Source organism: Podarcis gaigeae (assembly GCF_964106915.1).
Source record: "Podarcis gaigeae genome assembly, chromosome: 3".
Classification (NCBI taxonomy): Eukaryota; Metazoa; Chordata; class Lepidosauria; order Squamata; family Lacertidae; genus Podarcis; species Podarcis gaigeae.
This window is the reverse complement of record NC_139680.1, coordinates 114582039-114607990: the sequence shown is the minus strand read 5'-3', so window position 1 is coordinate 114607990 and position 25952 is coordinate 114582039. Positions and strand designations below refer to the sequence as shown.

Sequence of the window (25952 nt, the reverse complement as noted above, 5' to 3'; positions counted from 1 at the left end):
TCTGAAGCAAAAATGACATGGACAAGAATTGACCAAATTTGGGTTACTAGTAGCCTGGCGCCAAGAATAAAAAAAGTAGAAATCTGCCCAAAAACTTGCTCCGACCATAATGCGGTAAAGATGGAGATGAAATTAACAACAACTGGATCCTTTAGATGGAGAATGAATGACACCCTACTCAGAGATGAAGAGATTTATAAGAAGGCCCAAAAAACATTGAAAGATTATTTTGAGATAAATTTGAGAACAGAAGTGGAGAAAAGAACAATCTGGGACGCTAGCAAAGCCGTGATGCGAGGTTTCCTAATTCAACAGAATTCCATAAAAAAGAAAAAAGAAAATGAGAGGAAAGAAAAAATCTTAGAAAAAATGAAAGGAGAAAAGAAACCAAAGTCTCATGAGATCCTGAGAGAAATAAAGTATTATCAGATGCAATACATGGAACTGATGAATCAAGAAATAGAATGGAAGATAAAGCAAATGAGACAAAAGACATTTGAATCAGCAGACAAATGTGGGGAACTTCTGTCATGGCAATTGAAAAAGAGGCAGAAATTGAACACAGTGACAAGTCTTGAAATGGATGGGAAAATTATCCACAAACCTAATGAGATAAGTAATTGTTTTCAAAGCTTCTTTAAGAAATTGTATGCACAAGGGCCAGTTAATGAACAAGAAATAGAAGAATTTATTAAAAAATATGGACTACCAAAAATTTCAGAACAAAGTAAAACGATCCTGAATGAGAAAATAACAGAACAAGAAATAGAGGGTGCCATTCAGAATATGCAATTGGGAAAATCACCAGGGCCAGATGGTTTGACTGCTAGATATTACAAAGTGTTGAAGGAATGGTTAATACAACCACTGAAGGAAGTCTGCAATGAAATTTTGGAGGGGGAAAAGGCACCTGAATCGTGGAAAGAGGCTTTCATCTCGCTTATACCGAAAACAGAGACTGAAAAGAACCAGGTCAAAAACTACCGCCCTATATCTTTACTTAACGTGGATTACAAAATTTTTGCAGACATTTTGGCAAAAAGATTGAAGAGAGTGTTGTTAGGGGAGATTCATAAGGACCAAGCTGGCTTTCTCCCAGGGAGACATATGTCAGACAATGTGAGGAACATTATAGACATTTTGGAGTTGTTAGAAGTTGATATTAACAGGAAGGCTGTTTTGATTTTTGTGGACGCGGAGAAAGCCTTTGACAATATTTGTTGGAGCTTTATGAAGAAGAATCTCCAAGGGATGGGGGTAGGCCAAGGCTTTGAAAACGGTATAGGTGCAATATATTCTAAACAAAAAGCAAAATTAATTGTAAACAATGTGGTAACGGAAGAAATATCAATAGAAAAAGGTACACGACAGGGATGCCCAATATCCCCTTTGCTCTTTATATTAGTCCTGGAGGTTTTGTTAAATATGATTAGAAGGGACCAGTTGGTTAAAGGAATTCAGGTCGGAGTTAAACATTACAAGCTAAGGGCATTTGCAGATGACCTAGTATTAACTTTGCAACAGCCAGACACTAGCACTAAAAGAGTATTAGAACTAATTGAGATATTTGGTCAAGTAGCAGGATTCAAATTGAACAAACAGAAAACGAAAGTGCTGGAAAAAAACTTAACAATGGAAGAAAGAGAGAGGTTTCAGAGTGAAACAGGTTTGGAAATAACGAAAAAAGTGAAATATCTGGGGGTGAACTTAACATCTAAGAATGTCAACTTATTTAAGGACAATTATGAAAAGTGTTGGACAGAAGTAAAGAAAGATTTGGAAATATGGTCTAGGTTGAGACTTTCCTTGTTAGGCCGAATTGCTGTTATCAAGATGAATGTATTGCCTAGAATGTTATTCTTATTTCAGACGTTACAGATTTTGGACAAGATGGACTGTTTCAAGAAGTGGCAAACAAAACACAAGACAAGAACATACAAAACATTTAAACATGTATAATTTCATAATCTTATATTCATAGACCTTCTTTCCTCCGACTTCCCCATACCTCCCTTTCGCTGCATCCTTATTTTGGAATTATTTAGCAACCCTTTAGTCAGTTTATCTATTAGTTCCCTTTCATTACGTTTCCATAAACTTGTTAGTTACAGCTGTAATTCTCTACTTCTTACCCCTTGACATCTTAACATTCCTCAAGTTATCAACAATTTTTAAGATATATTTTGAATTTCTTCCAGTCCTCTTCCACTGTTTCTTCCCCCTGGTCGCGGATTCTGCCGGTCATCTCTGCCAGTCCCATAAAGTCCATCACCTTTGTCTGCCATTCTTCCAGAGTAGGTAGTTCTTGCATCTTCCAATACTTTGCCAGAAGAATTCTTGCTGCTGTGGTAGCGTACATAAAAAAGGTCCTATCCTTCTTTGGCACCAATTGGCCAACCATGCCCAGGAGAAAAGCCTCAGGTTTCTTAGGAAAGGTCCACTTAAGGACTTTCTTAATTTCATTATAAATCATTTCCCAAAAGGCTTTAACCCTCGGGCAGGTCCACCAAAGGTGATAAAAAGTACCTTCAGACTCATTGCATTTCCAACATTTGTTATTGGGCAAATGATAAATTTTTGCAAGCTTGACTGGGGTCATGTACCACCTGTAGATCATTTTCATTATGTTTTCTTTTAAGGCATTACATGCCGTAAATTTAACACCAGTGGTCCATAACTGTTCCCAGTCAGCGAACATAATGTCATGGCCGATGTCTTGTGCCCATTTAATCATAGCTGATTTCACCATTTCATCCTGTGTATTCCATTTCAACAGCAAGTTATACATTCTTGACAAATTTTTTGTATTGGGTTCTAACAATTCTGTTTCTAATTTTGACCTCTCCTTCTGAAATCCTATTTTCCTGTCCTGCTTAAATGTCTCATTTATCTGATGGTAATGCAACCAATCTCAAACTTTGAACTTTAATTTCTCATAACTCTGAAGTTTAACCTTTTCACCATCTTGTTCTAGAATTTCACAATATTTTGGCCATTTAGAGTCCATATTAAGTTTCTTCACCGCCTTAGCTTCCATTGGTGACAACCACCTGGGAGTTTTACTTTCCAACAAATCTTTGTATCGAGTCCAAACATTGTATAATGCTTTCCTAACAATATGGTTTTTAAATCTTTTATGCACCTTTGCCTTGTCATACCATAAATATGCATGCCAACCAAAGTTATTGTCATACCCTTCCAAATCCAAAATGTCTGTGTCTTCAAGAAGCAACCAATGTTTCAACCAGCAAAAAGCTGCTGATTCATAATAAAGTCTTAAGTCCGGCAGGGCAAAACCCCCTCTATCTTTTGCGTCAGTTAAAATCTTAAATTTTATTCTGGTCTTTTTGCCCTGCCAGACAAACTTAGATATGTCTTTATCTAAGACATATCAATACTTTTTTTTTTCAACCCACTTGCGGAGCAATTCGGAGGTGAAAGGATAGGAAAATGAGGAATGACAAGCATTGAGAAGAGGGGTCTGGAAATATCATTCTTAATATGAAAGTAGCAGAAAACAGTTGAGGATTGGACTCCTGCCGATCGAGAAGCATGGGTACCCCCCACCAAAATTTATAATTTGGAAAATAATTGGACTACATGATATGTATTGTTATAATTTGGACTAATTGATTTGATGTGTTTAATTTGGTAATATGAAACTTAATAAAAATTATTTTTTTTAAAAAAAAAGAAAGAAAGTTCTGGTGGAAGGAAAGAATCACCATGGAAGTAAAAGCATGGGAAAGTCTGAAATGCTGTCAAGCCATGGCTGTATTCCTGACAGGCTGGGCTCCCATCTTTTGCAGCAGCTTCGAAGAAGGTCTGATACTTTGTCTTCACTACAGAACAACAATAACCTCAAGGCTTGATTCTTGCAATGTGCTCTGTATGGAACTATATTCGGGCCCAGTCTGGAGACTCCGCCTAGTGAAGTATTGTGCCGCTAGGCTGTTAATGGAGACAGACTATTGCCAGCACAGAACTCCAGTGCTCAAAGGTCTGCACTAGCTGCATTAGGTGCCAGCTTGAATAAAATATGGGAGGGGGGGAGGTAAGCCCCTGCCCTGCATAATCAATCACATGATGAAGCACTACACACCATTTGAATGGCAATGCCCATTAACTTTGGGGGGAGAGGGGCCCTCAAATGTTTTATTGGGGAGGGCGAAGGGACCCTGGCCCTTAAGAGTTGGCTCCTATGTTGGCTGCCCATACCCTATCAGAGAGCAAGTGTGGTGTAGTTGTTAAGAGCAGTAGACTCATAATCTGGTGAACTGGGTTCGCATCTCGGCTCCTCCACATGCAGCTGTTTGGGTGACCTTGGGCTAGTCACAATTCTTTGAAGTCTCTTAACCTCACTCACCTCACAGAGTGTTTGTTGTGGGAAGGAAGAGAAAGGAGAATGTTAGCCACTTTGAGACTCCTTAGGGTAGTGATAAAGCGGGATATCAGATCCAAACTCTTCTCTTCTTCTTCTTCTTCTTCTTCTTCTTCTTCTTCTTCTTCTTTTTCTTCTTTTTCTTTTTCTTCGTCTTCTTCTATCAAGGCAGTTTCAAGGTTATTGTATTAACTTACAGGGCCCTTAACAATTTCGGTCCAAGATACCTCAGGGACCACCAAATCATAGAAGTCTTTGGGGGAATCATCGTCAGTGGTCCCTTCCAGATTCAGAAGCCCAATTTTTTGGAGCTTCATTCCGAATGAGGTCAGACAGGCTCACTCCCAACTAAATATCAGGTGCTTACTGAAGAGCATTTTAACTGAAGTTTGATTTTATAGTTTCGACCGGGGCTGGATTTTATTTTTTAATGTATTATATCTTTGTAAAAGACTATTGTAGTTAAGTGGCATATGAAGTGTATAAATAAATGAAAAGTAAATTAAAAAGAAAGCCTTTGTGGACAGAATCATGACTCTGCAATTCATCTCCACATCAAATTTGGTTTTATTAGGTTTAGAATGTCAAAGTATCGCGAGTGGTTTGATTGCTGGAAGACGTTTCAGCAGCTCAAAGCATTCTTCCGAATCACCAGCCCACATGTTAAGTACATCTGGTTAGCGTGGAGATGAACTTTTAAAAGATGGGTGGATACAGTTTAGCCAGTGCAGGCACAACACGATACAGTCTGTGGTAACCTGATAAATAGAGGACATGATCAGTACTAATCAAGACATATGAATGCACGCTGGAAGAAATCAGCTGAATTTCATAACATTCAGCAAGCCAATATCTTAAAACAGAAACTTCAAGAACCTATGCATATTTGAAGGTCATCGTTGTTCTTCTCAGACAGAAAGGGAAAGGCTTTACCAACTGTCTAAGGGGGGGGAGCAATGCACCCACTGCAAAATCATAAAGGTAAAGGTACCCCTGACTGTTAGCTCCAGTTGCGGACGACTCTGGGGTTGCACACTCATCTCGCACTATAGGCCAAGGGAGCCGGCGTACAGATTCTGGGTCATGTGACTTCCAGGTCATGTGACCAGCATGACTAAGCCTCTTGTGGCAAACTAGAGCAGCACACGGAAATGCTGTTTACCTTCCCGCCGGAGCGGTACCTATTTATCTACTTGCACTTTGATGTGCTTTCGAACTGCTAGGTTGGCAGGAGCAGGGACCGAACAATGGGAGCTCATGCCGTTGCAGGGATTCGAACCGCAACCTTCTGATCGGTAAGCCCTAGGCTCTGTGGTTTAACCCACAGCACCACCCATGTCATTCATAGGCATGTTTACATTTTATTACAAAATGTTGCTTTTATACATACAATGTATTATACATAATAAAAAACACCCTTTAAATCATCACTGCTATAGGAATGGCAGGTATGAGGGAATGTTACTTGACTTTGTAGAACAGTAGCCTAAGTCACGCTTTTGCCATTACATTCATAATGCCAAGCAGGGACCATGACAAAAACTGTGTATTCAAAGGCTCCGTCATTCTCTCTTTCTGTGTCACATGAACTTCAACTTCCCACCCTCAGTATCCCAAAGGGACAATTTGAATGGATTCTCCACACCCTTACTACAGCAAAAATACTGGTATTGATTAACTGGAAAAATAAAAATGCAGCTTCCTTTAATGGTTGGTGTGAAGATATACACAAACCCGCTACACATAAACAAGTTGTGTACAAATGTAGACTTGCCATGGACAAATCTAACGATATTTGGAGTTCATTTTTATAAATACCATATTAGATTAAGTTCTAGTTAACCACAATAACAAGTCCCTCACCCTCCCCATTTCGCAAGGTACACAAAATCTTTTGGTTGTTGTTGTTTTGTGTGTGTGTCCCCCCACATAGGTACTATTTTCCATTTCTTCTTCTTCTTCTGTGTCTTACCTCACTCCGTGCACTCGTAATTTTGTACTTTTAATTTTTTAATAAAGTTTTTTTTAAAAAAATCCCATTCCCACCGTTGGTAGCCTTTGTCCAGGTATTACAATTTTTCTGCCATGTGATAAATAAATAGAAACATTACCTGTCATAATTTTACAGCAGAAAACAAAGCCAGGAATCGGGCAAAATGCTTCTGAATACGCCTCTTCATCATAGGAACATCTTAACTTGCATATACCCTCAGGTTGCTTAGCTACAGGCTCAGGCAATCTTTGGGGCACTTTATCAAAAGAGAAGACAAGAGATCATCAACATCTCAGAGCATTTCCCCATAGCATTAAAAATTCCACATGCACAAAAAGAATTTAATCAAAGAACCATAATCCCACTTCAAAAAAAGACATATAACGTTTCCACTAACAAAAATAACCAGAGAGCACCTTTTCCTCCATTTTTCTGATGAACCCAAACCATGAGTTTCTGTATTCCTGCAAATTCAAGGGCTTTTCAAAGACACTCCTTCCACCTTTCACTATTTTTCACAAGAGCAGCATCTACCCACCCCCTGGGATCCTGATCCAGAAAGTCTGTTATTTGGCTTTTTACAACAGAAGATGTAGGCAGCATTATCACAGGCTCTTGTGGAAGACATATTTCCAGCACTGGAGCATCTTGATTTGCATTGACCTCAACATGTAATCTCTGCAAATCCAAAAGGCGTTAAAAGCCATTCTTACAAGCATTCATTTGGCTTCACAGCAATGCCTGTCTACTCTGCAATTCCTTAGAAAGCAAGATTTGTTGGAATTTCCACACACTGCGTGGATTACAGAGAACTCCCTGAGTATATAACAAACTGAAGCTCAAGCCATATAAGACTGAAGCACTGTTAGTGGGTGGTTCCATAGACTAGATGGATGGGAGGTTGCCTGCTTTCGATGGGATTACATTCCATCTGAAGGAGCAGCTACATAGCTTGAGGGTACTTTGCTGTTGCTTGAGGCTCAGGCGGCCTCAGTGGCCCAAAGTGCTTTCCATCAGCTTCAGATAGTGGCCCAGCTGCACCCCTGTTTAGACAGTGACAGCCCAACTTCTGTCATTTATACTCTGGTAACCGAAGCTACGAACATGAGTTTGACCAAGCTACAGGAGGCAGTGCAAGACAGGAGTGCCTGGCACGCTCTGGTCCATGGGCTCACGAAGAGTTGGACACGACTAAATGACTAAACAACAAAAACAACCTCTATGTTTGGAACATGGGTGGCGCTGTGGTGTAAACCACTGAGCCTTGGGCTTGCTGATTGGAAGGTCAGCAGTTCGAATCCCCACGACAGGGTGAGCTCCCGTTGCTCTGTCCCAGCTCCTGCTAACCTAGCAGTTCAAAAGCACGTCAAGTGCAATTAGATAAACAGGTACCACTCTGGCGGGAAGGTAAACGGCATTTCCGTGCGCTGCTCCCTTGGCCAGTAAAGCAAGATGAGTACCACAACCCCAGAGCCGTTTGTGACTGGACTTAACTGTCAGGGGTCCTTTTTAATGTCTATGTTAGATTATTGCAACACATTATATATAGGGCTGCCTCTGAAATTGGTTTGGAAACTTAAGCTGCTGCAGAATTCGGTGGCCAGGTTGCTCACCAGGGCAAAGCGGTTTGAGCATATCACACTAATCCTAGCCTGACTGCACTGGCTGCCAGTTAGTTTGGGGACCCAATTCAAATTGCTGGTTTTACTTATAAAGCCTTCCACAGCTCAGGATCACAATACTTCAAGGACCGCCTCTTCCCATATGAACTAGCCTGGACCCTTTGATCATAATCTGACTGTCTTTGTGTGCCTCTTCCACAAGAGGTCTGGAAGCTGGCAACACGAGAACAGGTCTCTTCAGTGGTGACACCATGTTTCTGAGATGCTTTAGGAACAATATATGTACCTAATAGTTGTTCTAGCACAAAGAAAGTGTTGGGATTTTATGTGGCTTTTGGCAGCAAAAGGCAAAGCTGGGAGCAGAGCAAGATCTTCTGGATGACAAATATTCACCATGGGAACAACTTGACTTGCATGTACCCAAACACTTTTTGTTCAGTCGTCGGGAGACTTTACATAAACAGAGATCAAGAGATCATCAACGTCTCAAAGTCATAAGGTTTCTATTTCCGTGAATAACAATGGGGCCATATCCCCATTTATCTGATGAACCCAAACCATGATTTTATGCATCCTTGCAAACACAAGAGCTTTTCAACTTGTTCCATCTCCCACTGTTTTTTACAAGACCAGCATGTACCCACCCACTGGAATCCTGACCAAGAAATCCCTCCATTCATCATAGTTCCTCCAGGACATTAAAAGCATGGAAATATTACCTTGCTTTTTACAACAGAAGACAAAGTCGGGATTAGAGCAGACTCTTGTTGAAGATGCATATTCACTGTGGCCACATGCTAACTTGCATTGACCATGACATTTCTTGACTTCAGGGTGGAACAATCCTTGAGACACTTTAAAAAAACAGAGAAGATACCATCAAGATCTTTCCATATAATAAGGGACGGAAAATTAAGAGTCATGTGAAATGGAGGTTTTGTTTTCTCTGCTCTCTCTGCAAGCACCACTAAATCTGTTCCAAAGGATTCAGAGATGCCATGATTTTTTAGCAGTCAGGTAGTCCTTATCGTGTGAAACAGGGGCCCACCATCACTCGCTTCAGTTTAGAGTAGAAAGGGTTTATTGTCCCATGGCACAAGACAAGCATAAACATGCTAGCCACATAACCTTTAAAAGATGCTGGTACATCATGAACTAACCTACTATAATACCTTTCTGGGCTTAGAAGTAAACCTTGCAAAATACAAGTATACAGAGAGATGCACAAGCATTTTGCCATGCTATACTGAACCATACAACATGTAACCTTCAGCTTCTCTGCTGATAGGTTGCACTGAGCAAAAGCTCTTTTCCGTGAATGCCTCACACTCCTGCCATAAGCCAAAGTCCCTTTGCGATTGGATGGACATTGTTGGATAAAACGTCCAAGTCAATCTCTCAGTATAGCTTTGGTCAATTGTTTAGGCACTTTATCTGAACAAGAAATCATAAGTATCTCAAAGCATTTCCCATAAATTGAGAAAATACAAAGCAAATGTAATCTCTCAAAACAAGTCTACTGCAAAAAAAAAAGTAACATGAGGCAGTTATTTCCAAAACCAAAGTTTGAGTAGTTATTTGATGAACTAAAACCATGAGTTTCTTTATCCCAGCAAATTCAATAGCTTTTCAAAGACATGGGTTCCATCTCCCTCTATTTTTCTCAAGACCAGCATGTACCCACTGGCGGAGGAAGAAGAGCACGGGCGGCGCGACGTGCCAGCCCCCCCCTTCCTGCTCTCCACCCCCTGGTTCCAGAGCATGAAGCTCCACCACTGCATATACCCACCCACTAGAATCCTGACCCAGAAATGCCCCCTCAAATCATTGTTCCTCCACCACTTTAAAAGCATGGGAGTATTACCTTGTTTTTTACAGCAGAAGACTAAGTCGGGATTAGAGCAGACTCTTGTTGAAGATGCATATTCACTGCGGCCACATGCTAACTTGCATTGACCATGACATTTCTTGCCTTCAGGGTGGACCATTCCTTGAGACACTTTAGAAAAACAGAGAAGATACCATCCACATCTTTCCATATAATGAGGGAGGGAGACTGAAGACTTTGATGTCTAAATACTATGAGTCTATTCCCAGTGGCACCATACCATTTTCACAAAAACATCCACATGTGAAATGGAGGTTTTCTTTCCTTTGCTCTCTCTGCCAGCTCCACTTAATCTGTTCCAAAGGAGGCTCCGCTAGGGGCGCCGCGGAAGATGGCCAACAATACCATCTCTCCAGCTTCCACGAGGTAATTTAGAGGCTGAGATGGGAGTAATCAACCTCCCAAATTCTTCCCGGTGGAAGGGAAGATGCAGTCTCATCCGTGGTGCCCAACAAACCACCCCCGAGTTTGTAAAGAAGGAGGGGGTGGGGGCACTGGATGGAGAGCCCCAAGGGAATTCTGATCTCCTGGACGCTATCCCCGCGAGCACACCAAGTTCCATTTCTTAAGATAAAAAATTGGATTTAAGTTCTTGGACATACTTCAAGTGAAGAGGGGGAAATTAATCTGCCAATTAAGTCAGCCACTGAGGTGGCAAAAGTGACAGAGAGGAAGAAAGAATAACATCTAAGTATAACATCTAAGCCGGTATGTTGGAACGGAATGGAAAGGGAGGAGTAAAACTTTTTTTTTTACTACGATAATACCTGACAACCCCCCCCCCGAAGAACCGTTTCCATTACTTATAGCAAGCAAGATGGGAAAATATAAACTGTGTGAAAATAACAAAACTATATAGCTAAAGCTGATGTTTCTTGAAACGCTTGGAAGAAGATAAAAGACTCTACAAATATTGATATTAGAAAGAAGCATGATCTCGTTAGCCGCTGGAGAGACTTCAAAAAACTTTGGACGGATTCTGAGAAGGGTGATGTGACGCATTCTTTAATTGGGACCCACCATTATAGAATAAGACCGAGCTGCAGAGATAAATAGTCATAGGGGGAGATGAGTTCTTAATTTGTTATTATATATGCACTTCAAGTCCGATTTGGCAAATCTCCTCTGGAAAGACTAATGTTCGATGCAGCCAGTCTGGGGAAATTAATGAGCAAATGCCTAGATTTGATTTGATTTCATTTTTTCGGAACTGAGAGAAGATGGCGTCTGCCAGCTGCAAACGACTTTTGGATTAATTCGGCATAAACACCAGCGTGTGAGGATATACAGCAAACAATAGGCGAAGAGTCAAGCAGACAAATTTCACACAGAAGCATATCATTGCTTACTTCAACTCACCTGTGGAAACAACTCAGAGGCCATGAACGAAGGATAGGTAACAACAGGAAGAATTAAAGGAACTATTGGAAACTCAAGGCAGTAGAGATATAAGATGATCAGAGCCCCACCGAACTTGAAGCATGGGAAGCCCCAATAAAAATTTATAATTTGGTAAAATATTTGGACTATATGATATGTATTTTTATAATATGGATTATTTATTGTGATTTGATTGAATTGTTAAAATGGAAAATTTAATAAAAAATATTTTTTTAAAAAATCTGTTCCAAAGGATTCAGAGATGCCATCATTTTTTTAGCAGGTAGTCCTTATCCTGTGAAACTTGGGCCCACATCACACACTTCAGTTTAGAGTAGAAAGTGTTTATTGTCCCATGGCACAAGACAAGCATAAACATGCTAGCCACATAAACTTTAAAAGATGTTGGTACTGTACATCATGAACTAACCTACTATAATACCATTCTGGGCTTAGAACTAAACTTTCTAAGATACCAGTATACGAACAGATGCCCAACCATTTTGCCATGCTAGCTCGCCATGCTATATTGAACCATGCAGCTTCACTACTGATACGTTGCACTGAGCAAAAACTCTTTTCCTTGAATGATTCACACTCCTGCCATAAACAAAAGTCCCTTTGCGATTGGAAGGACATTATTGCATAAAACGTCCAAGTCAATCTCTCAGTATAGCTTTGGTCAATTGTTTAGGCACTTTATCTGAACAAGAAATCATAAGTATCTCAAAGCATTTCCCATAAATTGAGAAAATACAAAGCAAATGTAATCTCTCAAAACAAGTCTACTGCAAAAAAAAAGTAACATGACGCAGTTATTTCCAAAACCAAAGTTTGAGTAGTTATTTGATGAACTAAAACCATGAGTTTCTTTATCCCAGCAAATTCAATAGCTTTTCAAAGACATGGGTTCCATCTCCCTCTATTTTTCTCAAGACCAGCATGTACCCACTGGCGGAGGAAGAAGAGCACGGGCGGCGCGACGTGCCAGCCCCCCCCCTTCCTGCTCTCCACCCCCTGGTTCCAGAGCATGAAGCTCCACCACTGCATATACCCACCCACTAGAATCCTGACCCAGAAATCCCCCCTCAAATCATTGTTCCTCCACCACATTAAAAGCATGGGAATATTACCTTGTTTTTTACAGCAGAAGACTAAATCGGGATTAGAGCAGACTCTTGTTGAAGATGCATATTCACTGCGGCCACATGCTAACTTGCATTGACCATGACATTTCTTGCCTTCAGGGTGGACCATTCCTTGAGACACTTTAGAAAAACAGAGAAGATACCATCCACATCTTTCCATATAATGAGGGAGGGAGACTGAAGACTTTGATGTCTAAATACTATGAGTCTATTCCCAGTGGCACCATACCATTTTCACAAAAACATCCACATGTGAAATGGAGGTTTTCTTTCCTTTGCTCTCTCTGCCAGCTCCACTTAATCTGTTCCAAAGGAGGCTCCGCTAGGGGCGCCGCGGAAGATGGCCAACAATACCATCTCTCCAGCTTCCACGAGGTAATTTAGAGGCTGAGATGGGAGTAATCAACCTCCCAAATTCTTCCCGGTGGAAGGGAAGATGCAGTCTCATCCGTGGTGCCCAACAAACCACCCCCGAGTTTGTAAAGAAGGAGGGGGTGGGGGCACTGGATGGAGAGCCCCAAGGGAATTCTGATCTCCTGGACGCTATCCCCGCGAGAACGCCAAGTTCCATTTCTTAAGATAAAAAATTGGATTTAAGTTCTTGGACATACTTCAAGTGAAGAGGGGGAAATTAATCTGCCAATTAAGTCAGCCACTGAGGTGGCAAAAGTGACAGAGAGGAAGAAAGAATAACATCTAAGTATAACATCTAAGCCGGTATGTTGGAACGGAATGGAAAGGGAGGGGTAAAACTTTTTTTTTTACTACGATAATACCTGACAACCCCCCCCCCCCGAAGAACCGTTTCCATTACTTATAGCAAGCAAGATGGGAAAATATAAACTGTGTGAAAATAACAAAACTATATAGCTAAAGCTGATGTTTCTTGAAACGCTTGGAAGAAGATAAAAGACTCTCCAAATATTGATATTAGAAAGAAGCATGATCTCGTTAGCTGCTGGAGAGACTTCAAAAAACTTTGGACGGATTCTGAGAAGGGTGATGTGACGCATTCTTTAATTGGGACCCACCATTATAGAATAAGACCGAGCTGCAGAGATAAATAGTCATAGGGGGAGATGAGTTCTTAATTTGTTATTATATATGCACTTCAAGTCCGATTTGGCAAATCTCCTCTGGAAAGACTAATGTTCGATGCAGCCAGTCTGGGGAAATTAATGAGCAAATGCCTAGATTTGATTTGATTTCATTTTTTCGGAACTGAGAGAAGATGGCGTCTGCCAGCTGCAAACGACTTTTGGATTAATTCGGCATAAACACCAGCGTGTGTGGATATACAGCAAACAATAGGCGAAGAGTCAAGCAGACAAATTTCACACAGAAGCATATCATTGCTTACTTCAACTCACCTGTGGAAACAACTCAGAGGCCATGAACGAAGGATAGGTAACAACAGGAAGAATTAAAGGAACTATTGGAAACTCAAGGCAGTAGAGATATAAGATGATCAGAGCCCCACCGAACTTGAAGCATGGGAAGCCCCAATAAAAATTTATAATTTGGTAAAATATTTGGACTATATGATATGTATTTTTATAATATGGATTATTTATTGTGATTTGATTGAATTGTTAAAATGGAAAATTTAATAAAAAATATTTTTTTAAAAAATCTGTTCCAAAGGATTCAGAGATGCCATCATTTTTTTAGCAGGTAGTCCTTATCCTGTGAAACTTGGGCCCACATCACACACTTCAGTTTAGAGTAGAAAGTGTTTATTGTCCCATGGCACAAGACAAGCATAAACATGCTAGCCACATAAACTTTAAAAGATGTTGGTACTGTACATCATGAACTAACCTACTATAATACCATTCTGGGCTTAGAACTAAACTTTCTAAGATACCAGTATACGAACAGATGCCCAACCATTTTGCCATGCTAGCTTGCCATGCTATATTGAACCATGCAGCTTCACTACTGATACGTTGCACTGAGCAAAAACTCTTTTCCTTGAATGATTCACACTCCTGCCATAAACAAAAGTCCCTTTGCGATTGGAAGGACATTATTGCATAAAACGTCCAAGTCAATCTCTCAGTATAGCTTTGGTCAATTGTTTAGGCACTTTATCTGAACAAGAAATCATAAGTATCTCAAAGCATTTCTCATAAATAGAGAAAATACAAAGCAAATGTAATCTCTCAAAACAAGTCTACTGCAAAAAAAAAAAAGTAATTTGAGGCAGTTATTTCCAAAACCAAAGTTTGAGTAGTTATTTGATGAACTAAAACCATGGGTTTCTGTATCCCAGCAAATTCAATAGCTTTTCAAAGACACGTGTTCCATCTCCCTCTATTTTTCTCAAGACCAGCATGTACCCACTGGCGGAGGAAGAAGATGGGCCAGTCCCCATCCCCCCGGCTGCTCTCCACCCCCTGGTTCCGGAGCATGAAGCTCCGCCACTACATGTACCCACCCACTGGAATCCTGACCCAGAAATGCCCCCTCAAATCATTGTTCCTCCACCACATTAAAAGCATGGGAATATTACCTTGTTTTTTACAACAGAAGACAAAGTCGGGATTAGAGCAGACTCTTGTTGAAGATGCATATTCACTGTGGCCACATGCTAACTTGCATTGACCATGACATTTCTTGCCTTCAGGGTGGACCATTCCTTGAGATACTTTAGAAAAACAGAGAAGATACCATCCACATCTTTCCATATAATGAGGGTGGGAAAATTAAGTGTCTTATGTCTAAGACACTTATGTATCTGAAGATGTGTGCATGCACACGAAAGCTCATACCAAGAACTAACTTAGTTGGTCTTTAAGGTGCTACTGGAAGGAATTTTTTTTGTTTTGACTATGGCAGACTAACACGGCTACCTATCTGTAACTGGAATTATGTCTAAATAGTATAGTCTGTTCTCAGTGGCACCATACCATTTTCACAAAAACATCCACATGAGAAATGGAAGTTTTCTTTCCTCTGCTCTATCTGCCAGCACCACTAAATCTGTTCCAAAGATTTAGATCTGTTCCAAAAATACATACGCTGAAGCGTATGTAACCTGAAGCGTATGTAACCCAAGGTAGCACTGTATCTCAAAGAATTTCCCTTAAATAGAGAAAATACAAAGCACATATAGTCTCTCAAAACAAGTCTACGGCAAGAAAAAATAATATATTTTTATTTACAAAACCAAATTTGAGCAGTTATTTGATGAACTAAAGCCATGAGTTTCTGTATCTCAGCAAATTCACCAGCTTTTCAAAGACACGGGTTCCTTCTCCCACTGTTTTTCACAAGACCAGCATGTATCTACGTGCTGGAATCCTGACCCAGAAATGCCCCCTCTCATCACTGTTCCTCCACCACATTAAAACCAAGGGAGTATTACCTTGTTTTTTACAACAGTAGACAAAGTTGGGATTAGAGCAGACTCTTGTTGAAGATGCATATTCACTGCGGCCACATGCTAACTTGCATTGACCATGACATTTCTTGCCTTCAGGGTGGACCATTCCTTGAGACACTTTGGAAAAACAGAGAAGATACCATCCACATCTTTCCATATAATGAGGGAGGGAGACTGAAGACTTTGATGTCTAAATACTATACTCCCTTCCCAGTGGCACCATCCCATTTTCACAAAAACTTCCACCTGTGAAATGGAGGTTTTCTTTCCTCCGCTCTCTCTGCCAGCACCACTAAATCTGTTCCAAAGGATTCAGAGATGCCATGATCTTCTGGCAATCAGTGAGTCCTTAACATGTGAAACATGGGCTCACCATCACTCGCTTCAGTCTAGAGTAGGAAGTGTTTATTATCTTATGGCAAAAGACAAACATAAACATGCTAGCCAGATAAACTTTAAAAGATGCTGGTACATCTTGAACTAGTCTACTGTAATACAGTTCTGGGCTTAGAAGTAAACCTTGTGAGATACAAGTATATGGAGGGATGCACAAGTATTTTGCCCTGCTAGCTCACCATGCTATGCTGAACAATACAACATGTAACCTTCAGCTTCTTTGCTGATACATTGCACTAATAAAAAATTCTTTTCCGTGAATGCCTCACATTCCTGACATAAACAAAAGTACCTTGGCAATTGGAAGGACATTGTTGGATAAAATGCACATGTCAATCTCTCAGTATAAAAAGGTAAAGGTACCCCTGTCCATACGGGCCAGTCTTGACAGACTCTGGGGTTGTGCGCCCATCTCACTCAAGAGGCCAAGGGCCAGCGCTGTCCGGAGACACTTCCGGGTCACGTGGCCAGCGTGACATCGCAGCTCTGGCGAGCCAGAGCCGCACACGGAAACGCCGTTTACCTTCCCACTGGTAAGCGGTCCCTATTTATCTACTTGCACCCGGAGGTGCTTTCGAACTGCTAGGTTGGCAGGCGCTGGGACCGAGCAGCGGGAGCGCACCCCACCGCAGGGATTCGAACCGCCGACCTTTCGATCGGCAAGTCCTAGCCGCTGAGGCTTTAACCCACAGCGCCACCTGCGTCCCTTAATCTCTCAGTATAGCTTTGGTCAATTGTTTAGGCACTTTATCTGAACAATAAATCATCAATTTCTCAAAGAATTTCCCATACATAGAGTAAATACAAAGCAAATTTAATCTCTCAAAACAAGTCTACTGCAAGAAAAAGTAATATGAGGCTGTTATTTCCAAAACCAAAGTTTGAGTAGTTATTTGATGAACTAAAACCATGAGTTTCTGTATCCCAGCAAATTCAACAGCTTTTCAAAGACATGGGTTCCATCTCCCACGGTTTTTCTCAAGACCAGCATGTACCCACCCGCTGGAATACTGACCCAGAAATCCCCCCTCTCATCATTGTTCCTCCACCACATTAAAAGCATGGGAACATTACCTCGATTTTTACAACAGAAGACAAAGTCAGGATTAGAGCAGACCCTTGTTGAAGATGCATATTCAGTGTTGCCACATGTTAACTTGCATTGACCATGACATTTCTTGCGTTCAGGGTGGACCAATTCATGAGACACTTTAGAAAAACAGAGAAGATACCATCAATATCTCCCATGCACATAGAAAATATATATTTTTAAAAAAACGGTTGGGTTGAATTTCTAAATACCATGGTTTGTATCCAATGAATTCATTCACATTGTAACAATGATTTCAACCTGAGGAATGGAACACTTCGCGTCATCGTTTTCCTATATCACCTTGTGCCATCCACAATCTGCTTACAAACAGAAGTTCTTGCACAAGTGGGATGAGTTTGTTGGATACTACCCCAGAAGTCAATTACTTAGAAGTTAGAATTGGCTGCCCATTTATGAAAATAAACGGACAGCTCTGCCTATTTCTTTGGTGAACAGGAATCTATGAACGTATCTGAAGAAGTGTGCATGCACACGAAAGCTCATACCAAGAACTGACTTAGTTGGTCTTTAAGGTGCTACTGGAAGGAATTTTTTTGTTAGGAATCTATGAGTTTGTCTATCCCAGCAAATCCAAGGACCATTATAAGCCTCTCATTCAATCACTCAATCGGCTTCACTTTAATTCCTGTTGATTAATTAGAAAGCAAAATATACTGCAATTCTTGAGAAGACAATGTAAATAATTCCCATCTACACACGTGTTGTGTGACTTACCCAGAAAACCCTGAATATATTATAGTTGTTCTAGCACAAAGAAATTTTTGGGATATTACCTGGATTGTGACAGCAAAAGACGAAGCCAGGAATAGAGCAGGAACATGTTGAAGACACCTTTTCACCCTTGGAACATCTTGTCTTGCATCTACCCACACATTTCTGAGCTGCAGCATTTGTCAATTGTTTAGGCTCTTTATCTTGACAGAGAACAAGAGATCATCAACATATCAGAGAATAATAATAATAATTAATAATAATAATAATAATAATAATAATAATAATAATAATAATAATGTAGGGAGAATTCAATCTATCAACAGTTCAAAGAAAGTTTTGTGAGGTTTCCATTTCCAAAAATAGCCAAAGAGCTCCTTTCCCTCTGGTTCTTTGATACATCAAAGCCATGAGTTTTTATATCCCTGCAAATTCAAGAGCTTTTTCAAAGACATTGTTCCATTTCCCATTGCCCTACACAGGGCCAATATCTACCCACCCACTGAGATCGTGACCCAGAAATCCCACACATGCATCATTGTTGCTCCAGCACAATACAAGTATGGGAATATTACCTCGCTTTTTGCAGCAGAAGACAAAGTCTGGATTAGAACAGGCTCTTGCTGAAGATGCATATTCACTGTTGCCACATGTTAACTTGCATTGACATTTCTTGCCTACACTGTGAACCAATCCTTGGGACACTTCAGCAAAGGAGAAAAGGAACCATTAACATCTTCCCTTATACATAGAAAAGTGGTTCGATAGCTAAATGCCATAGTTTTTATCCAGTGACATTGTCCCATTTTTTAACTCTCATCTGAACTCACATTATGTCCCTTTCTCAATAATCCCCTTGTACATCACTGTTGCTCTATTGCATTAAAAGCGTTTTACCTGGCCATTTGCAGCAGAATAGGTTGCCAGGAATAGGGCACACTTCTGCTGGAGACACAAATTCACCATACGAACATCTTGACTTGCATCTACCCCGAAGATTCAGAGATGCAGCAGAAATCAATCCTTGTGACATTACTGAAACAGATAATAGATCATCAGCATCTCTAAGCATTTGGAAATATCAGAAATATTTTAAATATTGAAAAGAAGTATGTCTCTGAACATCATTAATATAGTTCCAGAGGGAAGAACCAGAGGACTGTTTGTCTTGATGATCCATGTGTTGGATCATTCATTGGAACTCAAGGGCTTCTAAAAGCTACTCAATCAATCTCTCAATGGGCTTCTCAGTATCCCTGTCCATCTCACAATTCATTAGGAAGTGACTCCTCTCTTAGAACCACCAGGAGTGACCTCACCCCCACAGTTACATTCCTCTATTGTCTTCCAAGACAGACGGATGCCAATAATCCTCCACTACGTACCTTACCAAGAATTTCCCAATACATTGCAGTTGTTCCACCATGTAAAAAGCTTTTGAATATTACCTGGCCTCTTACAGCTGCCAGGAATAGAGCAGGGTATTGCTGAAGACAGATTTTTACCATTGGAACATCCTGAATTGCATTTAACCACAATTTTTAAAAATGTTTTACTTATCTTTTCCTGGAAGCTGCCCAGAGTGGCTGGGGGAACCCAGCCAGAAGGGTGGGGTATAAATAATAAATTATTATTATTATTATTATTATTATTATTATTATTATTTATTTATTAGTTACAGCAAGTGTCGATTCTTGGGGCAACATTCTTGGATTGGCCCATTCAAATCAGACATCTTGCTGCAAGGCAGAGGAAAATGTGCGTGTTCCCCAATGGCTGTGCTGCAAGACTGGCCCTCGGCAGGCCATCACTGTGCTGTGCCCACAAACCACCAGTTGTCCGGAATTCCTAGGTTTTACCTGGCTTTCTACAGCAAAGGACAAAGCCAGGAAAACAGCAAGATCTGGCAGAAGACACATATTCACCATGGGAACATTCTGACATGCATCTACCCTAACATTCCGTGGTCCATTCATGGGGCATTTTACCTGGTCCCCTTGTTGCTCTAGTGCATTAAAAGCATTTTACCTGGCCATTTGCAGCAGAATAGGGTGCCAGGGAAAGGGCACACCACTGCTGGAGACACAAATTCACCATACGAACATCTTGACTTGCATCTACCCCGAAGATTCAGAGATGCAGCAGAAATCAATCTTTGTGGCATTACTGAAACAGATAATCGATCATCAGCATCTCTAAGCATTTGGAAATATCAGAAGTATTTTAAATATTGAAAAGATGTCTCTGAACACCATTAATACGGTTCCAGAGAGAAGAACCAGAGGACTGTTTGCCTTGATGATCCATGTGTTTCTCTATCCATGGGAACTCAAGGGCTTCTAAAAGCTACTCAATCAATCTCTCATTGGGCTTCTCAGTAATTCCTGTCCATCTCACAGTTCATTAGGAAATGACGGCTTTGAAATTCACTTTCAAGCAAAGTAAATAACTCCTCTCTTACAACCGCCAGGGGTGACGACACAACACCTTCCACATGTGCTGCGTCAGGAATATTTGGGTTACCTCACAACAGGGGAGAGTCTCAAACAAAGATGCACTTTCCCAAGCCACATTCCCAGCATATTTGCACTCTTGTCTCAGCGACATCTATGCTGCCTTGGTCATGCCCAAAGAATGGAAGATAGCAGGATCCCCAAGGATGTGCTCTATGGGCAGCTGGCTTCTGGTACCAGGCCCATTAGCAGACCAAGTCTGCGTTACATAGAGGTCTGCAAAGGTGACATGAAGGCAGCCATTACCGGGCTTTCTACAGCAAAGGAAGAAGCCAGGAACAGAGCAGGAACCAGCGAACAACACATATTCCCCATGGGAACATTTTGGCTTGCATCTACCCAAACATTTCATGGTCAATTCATGGGGCATTTTACCTGAGCAGAGAAAAAGAGGTCAGCAATGTATCAAGGCATTTTCCATTAATAATGTGTGTGTGTGTGTGTGTGTGTGTGTGTAACTCTCAACATGATACGTGCAATTCAGAAAAGTTCCAAAAAGTTCTAGAGAGCCCAATTTTACCCATTTCTTTGGGTTTTTTTTATTATTAAAGATTTTCTTGATTTACAAAAGTTTGTGCAATGTCTCTCTCTTGTATATTTTTTCCCATGTAACATTTTTACAAGTCAGTTTCATTTGTTGAGACTGACACAGGGACAAATAGAAGAAGACACCTTCACCCTGGTATGGCTCCCCTTTATCACATACACAGCCCAACATGACAATGACAAAAATCTACCAACAGCATACAAATCAATATGGCTAACCTGATCCAAAACACCCACCCACCCCACTCACACATGAAAACAAGGCCCATTTCTTTGGTGAACAAAAACCACAAGTTTCTGTATCAAGAGCTTTTCAAGGACACTTGCTCCATCTCCCACTGTTCTCCATGGGACCAACGTCTACCCACCCTCTGGGATCCTGACCCAGAAATCCCCACTTGAATCATTGTTCCTCTAGCACATTAAAAGCATGGGAACATTACCTGCCCGTTTGCAGCAAAAGACATAGCCAAAAACAGTGCAGACTTTTGCTGAGGACATATATTCACCATAGGAACATCTTGGCTTGCATTGACCCCAACATTTCTTGCCTACACTGTGAAATTGCTGTCCTATGAGATCTCGCCCACTGAACTGCTCAAACTGGATCTAAATGTGGCAAAAAGGTGTATAAATCAAAGGCTGGATGATGCGGAGCTATGCCAAAATTTCGTAGCTGGTGGTGGAGCCTGCTCGCCGTTAAATTTTGGCATAACCCCTATCTACCGCGCTCCGTCCTACTTAACATCGCTTATGGCCGCGTCTCACCGATATGCCTTCATTAGAGCTAGGTTCTATGTCTTTCCAACAAACGTGCTGAGACATAGATTCACTAAGGGCCAAGTCCCTTCAATGTGTGCTTGTGAAATGAAAACATCTGAATCTCTACATCATGTTATGTTTATCTGCCCTTTGTACAGTTCAGCCCGTGCTAGTATACTAAACTCCATAATCCAGCCTATGGCTGACAAACCAGTAGACCTACAGCTTGCCTGGGTTCTTCAAGATGTGGATCCTTATATTACCCTACAGATTGCTAAATTCCTAACAGCTGTCCTCTCGTACAAGAGACGGAATGGAATGTTAGCTGATTATTGATAGTTATAAGAATTTTCTATAATGACATCAGATATTGATTTTAGTGTAGTGCCTAAAATTTTTAATCTTAATCTTAAACTTTTCTTATGAATGGCTAATATCTGTCCTTGTGAGTTGCGAATTGTGTTATACTATTTGTGGTTTGTACGAGTCCGCTGTTTTATTTGATTTGTTTTGTTGTGTTGTGTTTTATGATGGGCGTAAAGCCGAATAAACATTTTGATTTGATTTGCCTACACTGTGGACCAGTCCTTGGGACATTTCAGCCAGAGAGAGCAGCAGTCAATATATTCCCATACACATAGAAAATATATTCCCCAAAAAAACAGCTCAACCTCTAAATACCATGGTTTGTATAAATTTTACTTCCATTGGCACAATGGTTCTTCACCTTCTTATCCTCTCCTTATAGAACCATAGAATCTTAGAGTTTGAAGGAACTCTGGGGGCCGTCTAGTCATAACCCCTGCAATGCTGGAATCTCAACTAAAGCATCCATGACAGATGGCACAGCCACTAGCTGTTGGATCAGGCCAATTGCTCATCTAGGCCACCAATCTGTTCTCACAGTGGCCAACCAGATGCCTATGGGAAACCAGAAAGCAGGATTCAACCACAAGAACCCTCTCCCCTCCTAGAGTTTCCATCAACTGGCATTTAGAAGCCTCCAGCAGTGGAGGATGCCTATAAGTTCATGTGTTACATGAGAGGGAGAACCATTTTCCTTCATCCACTTTCTCCATGTCATACATAATTTTGCAAAGTCGCCTCTTACTCGCCTTTTCTTTAAACTAACATTTCCAAATCATAGGACTGTAGAGTTGGAAAGGACCCTGCAGTTCATCCAGTCCAACTCCCTGCAGTGCAGGAATATTCAGGTTTCCCATATGGGAATCGAACCTGCGACCTTGGCGTTATTACCACCATGCCCTAACCAACTGAGCTACCTGAGAAGCATCCCTGAAAATCCAAGGGCTGTTAAAAAGCCACTCATTCAATCACATATTTGGCTTCAGAATAATTCCTGTCTACCATGCAATTCATTAGAAACCATGGAATTTCAAAATAACCCTCATTTGCACCCCCACACATCCCTTACCCAAAAATCCCGCAATATATTATGGCTTCTCTAGCACATTAAGAGCATGAGAACATTACCTGCCCGTTTACAGCAGAAGACATAGCCAAGGACAGGGCAGACTCTTGTTGAAGATATATATTCACCACTGGAACATTTTGACTTGCACTGACCCCGACATTTCTTGCCTGCAGTGTGGACCAAGCCTTGGGACATGGTCAAAACAAAGGAGAAGAGGACATTGATATCTCTCAGCAATCTCAATAAGCATAGAAAACACTGTAAAGAATTCCGTCTTTGAGTACCATAAATGTATTTCCAGGGAGAAGCTCCATAAAGCGGTTTGTCATGATGAACCAGGATCCACAAGTTTGTGCATCTATAGAAGCTCAAGGGCTTCTAAAAGCTCCTCATTCAATTCCTCATTGGGCTTCACAATAATTCCTGTCTACCTCACAATGGACTTTGAAATGCACTCATAGACATAGTAAATAACTTATCTGTACCCAGCCTCTGCACACCTGACTCAAAATTCCCCAATACATCATTGTTGTTCTAGCAGGCAAAAGGCATTTGAATATTACCTGGCTTCTCACAGCAACCAGGAGTAGAGCAGGGTCTTCTTAAAGGTACATTTTCACCATTGGAACACCTTGACCTGCATCTGCCCAAACATTTATTAGCTACGAAGGGGAGAAACTGTTGGTGCGCTGTATGAAAACAGAGAAGAGATCAACATCTCTAAGCACTTCCCATGAATGCAGGAATTATTATTATTATTACTATTATTACTATTATTATTATTATTATTATTTTGAAGAGTTCAATTTCTATCAATTCAGTCTCTAAATACCCTAAGTTCAGCTACAAAATTTACAAAAGATTGCCCTCTATAAACCAACAGTTCTGTTTGCCTGTTGCTTTATGAATCAGATCTATGAATTTGTCCATCCCACAAGTACAAGGGCTGTTAAAGGCCCGTCATTCTGTCACTCATTGGGCTTCACATTAATTCCTGGCTACCCCACAATTCATTAGGAAGCAAGGAACTTCAGGAACCAGGCAAAGACAACATTTATAAACCACACCTACCCATTTACCTCGTGCTTTGCCCAGAAATACCCCAGTGCCTCATTCTTGTTCTGGCACATTAAAAGCAAGGTGATATTACCTGGCCGTTCACAGCAGAAGACAAAGCAAGGAATAGAGCAGGCTCTTGCTGCAGAAACATCTTCATCACATTCTGGCTTGCATCGTGCCCAACGTTTCTTGACGACAGCATTTGCAAATCCTCCGGAAACTTTAGCAAAACAGAGGAAGAGAGTTTGCTAGCATCTCTATGAATTCACTTTCAGATAGTCACATTAAGCTGCCATTTCAAAAAAACAACAGCAACTCAGGGAACATTCTTCGTTATATTCCAGGGCTTTTAGAAGCCACTCATTCAGTTTCTCATTTTCCTTCACAGGACCCCCTATATGCTATACGAAGAAAACCTCCACATTTACCACCCTCCACTCCTTTGGAGGAAAGTGCAGGGTATATTTTTTTTAAAAAAATGATAACACTAATCCTTCTTGTAGCACATAAAAAAGCATGGGACTTAGTGCTATGGCAATAATTTCAAATTGTGACCACTGCCCCAAACCATCCCATGCCCCCATCCCCAGTTGTGGGATGGACAAGAATAAATCCCTTGAGGAAAACCACCATGGGAACATTGGATACAGGTCACTAGATAAATTGAATCAATCAATCAATAAGATTCTGATGTCACAACTTCAAAGCCCTGCAGCGAGGGAGTATATTTTGGCCTTAAAATGATTTAGATGTGGTTGTGTGGTGTGCAGCCTTCTTTGTGTGTACACCCCCACCCCCACACACACCAGCTTCTCACACACCAGTTTCTTAACTTACCAGTGTGTGTTTATTTATAGAGGACACGTCAGGAAGCAATAGGAAATCAGACGAAATGTGGCTCTCCTGCAGGTTGCCTTCAGAGAGCTAAAGGACTTCGGGGGATTTTTTTTTTTTTTTTTTACTTTAAGCAGAACACAGCGAGGGTTTTCATTTAAATAAATTAATGAAGTTTTTATCTATTTCTTTCTTTTTAAATTGAAAAAAGTCATCTGCTACTCTGCTTTTCTAAAGAACAAAATCCTCAAGTCAGCACTCTGCTAGCAGGTTCAAGGATAGCCACATTTCATGGAAGCGTGGAAGAAAGACAGAGACTTGGACATTTAGAGGAGTTCATTGCTCCTCTATGTTTCTATGCCTCCCTGTTACATCACCTGCAATCTAACTCTACCCCATTCCATTGTTTTGTGTGAGGATCGGAGACAGATAATACAGAGGGGGAATTGGAAGGTCCAGACCAAAGGCTGGGCTAACTAAAGGGAAAGGATCTTTGAACCTCACCCTCAAACTTCCCTCAATTGCATGATGTTTGTCCATTTCTTTGATGAAGAAAATCTGTGAGAGTGACATTACTGGCAACTTCAAAGGTTTTCTTATTTATTTCTTTAAGAAAGATGCAATGTCTTTCTGCAAGAAATGTCTTCCTCCTTCTGCACCTTACCCAGAAATCCCCCAGTAAATCATGACTATTTTTGAGCATAAAATTAAAGAATGCTACCTGGCAATTTATTACAATAGTTGTTTTTCTAATAGCAAAGAATAGGTTTTTGCCATAGTAA

General features: G+C 40.8%; 1 protein-coding gene across 10 annotated transcripts in view; it reads right to left on the bottom strand.

Annotated features, from left to right (window-relative positions):
- Positions 1 to 4930: 4930 nt before the first annotated feature.
- Positions 4931 to 25952, bottom strand: part of LOC310841826 (uncharacterized protein) — a 21415-nt gene continuing 393 nt past the window's right edge. The window contains exons 2-16 of one of the 10 annotated variants that reach the window (XM_083733347.1): positions 24428 to 24556; positions 23841 to 23966; positions 23337 to 23462; positions 20781 to 20909; positions 18919 to 19056; positions 18597 to 18725; positions 18084 to 18224; positions 17271 to 17405; positions 15783 to 15917; positions 14928 to 15062; positions 12398 to 12532; positions 9861 to 9995; positions 8716 to 8850; positions 6428 to 6630; positions 4931 to 5139 (exon numbers count right to left, since the gene is read on the bottom strand). In XM_083733347.1, the coding sequence (XP_083589473.1) occupies positions 5059 to 5139; positions 6428 to 6630; positions 8716 to 8850; positions 9861 to 9995; positions 12398 to 12532; positions 14928 to 15062; positions 15783 to 15917; positions 17271 to 17405; positions 18084 to 18224; positions 18597 to 18725; positions 18919 to 19056; positions 20781 to 20909; positions 23337 to 23462; positions 23841 to 23966; positions 24428 to 24556 (2012 nt within the window). In that variant the 3' untranslated portion in view covers positions 4931 to 5058. The remainder of the gene's footprint in view (positions 5140 to 6427; positions 6631 to 8715; positions 8851 to 9860; positions 9996 to 12397; positions 12533 to 14927; positions 15063 to 15782; positions 15918 to 17270; positions 17406 to 18083; positions 18225 to 18596; positions 18726 to 18918; positions 19057 to 20780; positions 20910 to 23336; positions 23463 to 23840; positions 23967 to 24427; positions 24557 to 25952) is intronic. The other 9 variants (XM_083733349.1, XM_083733354.1, XM_083733351.1 and 6 more) reach the window with 9 other exon arrangements.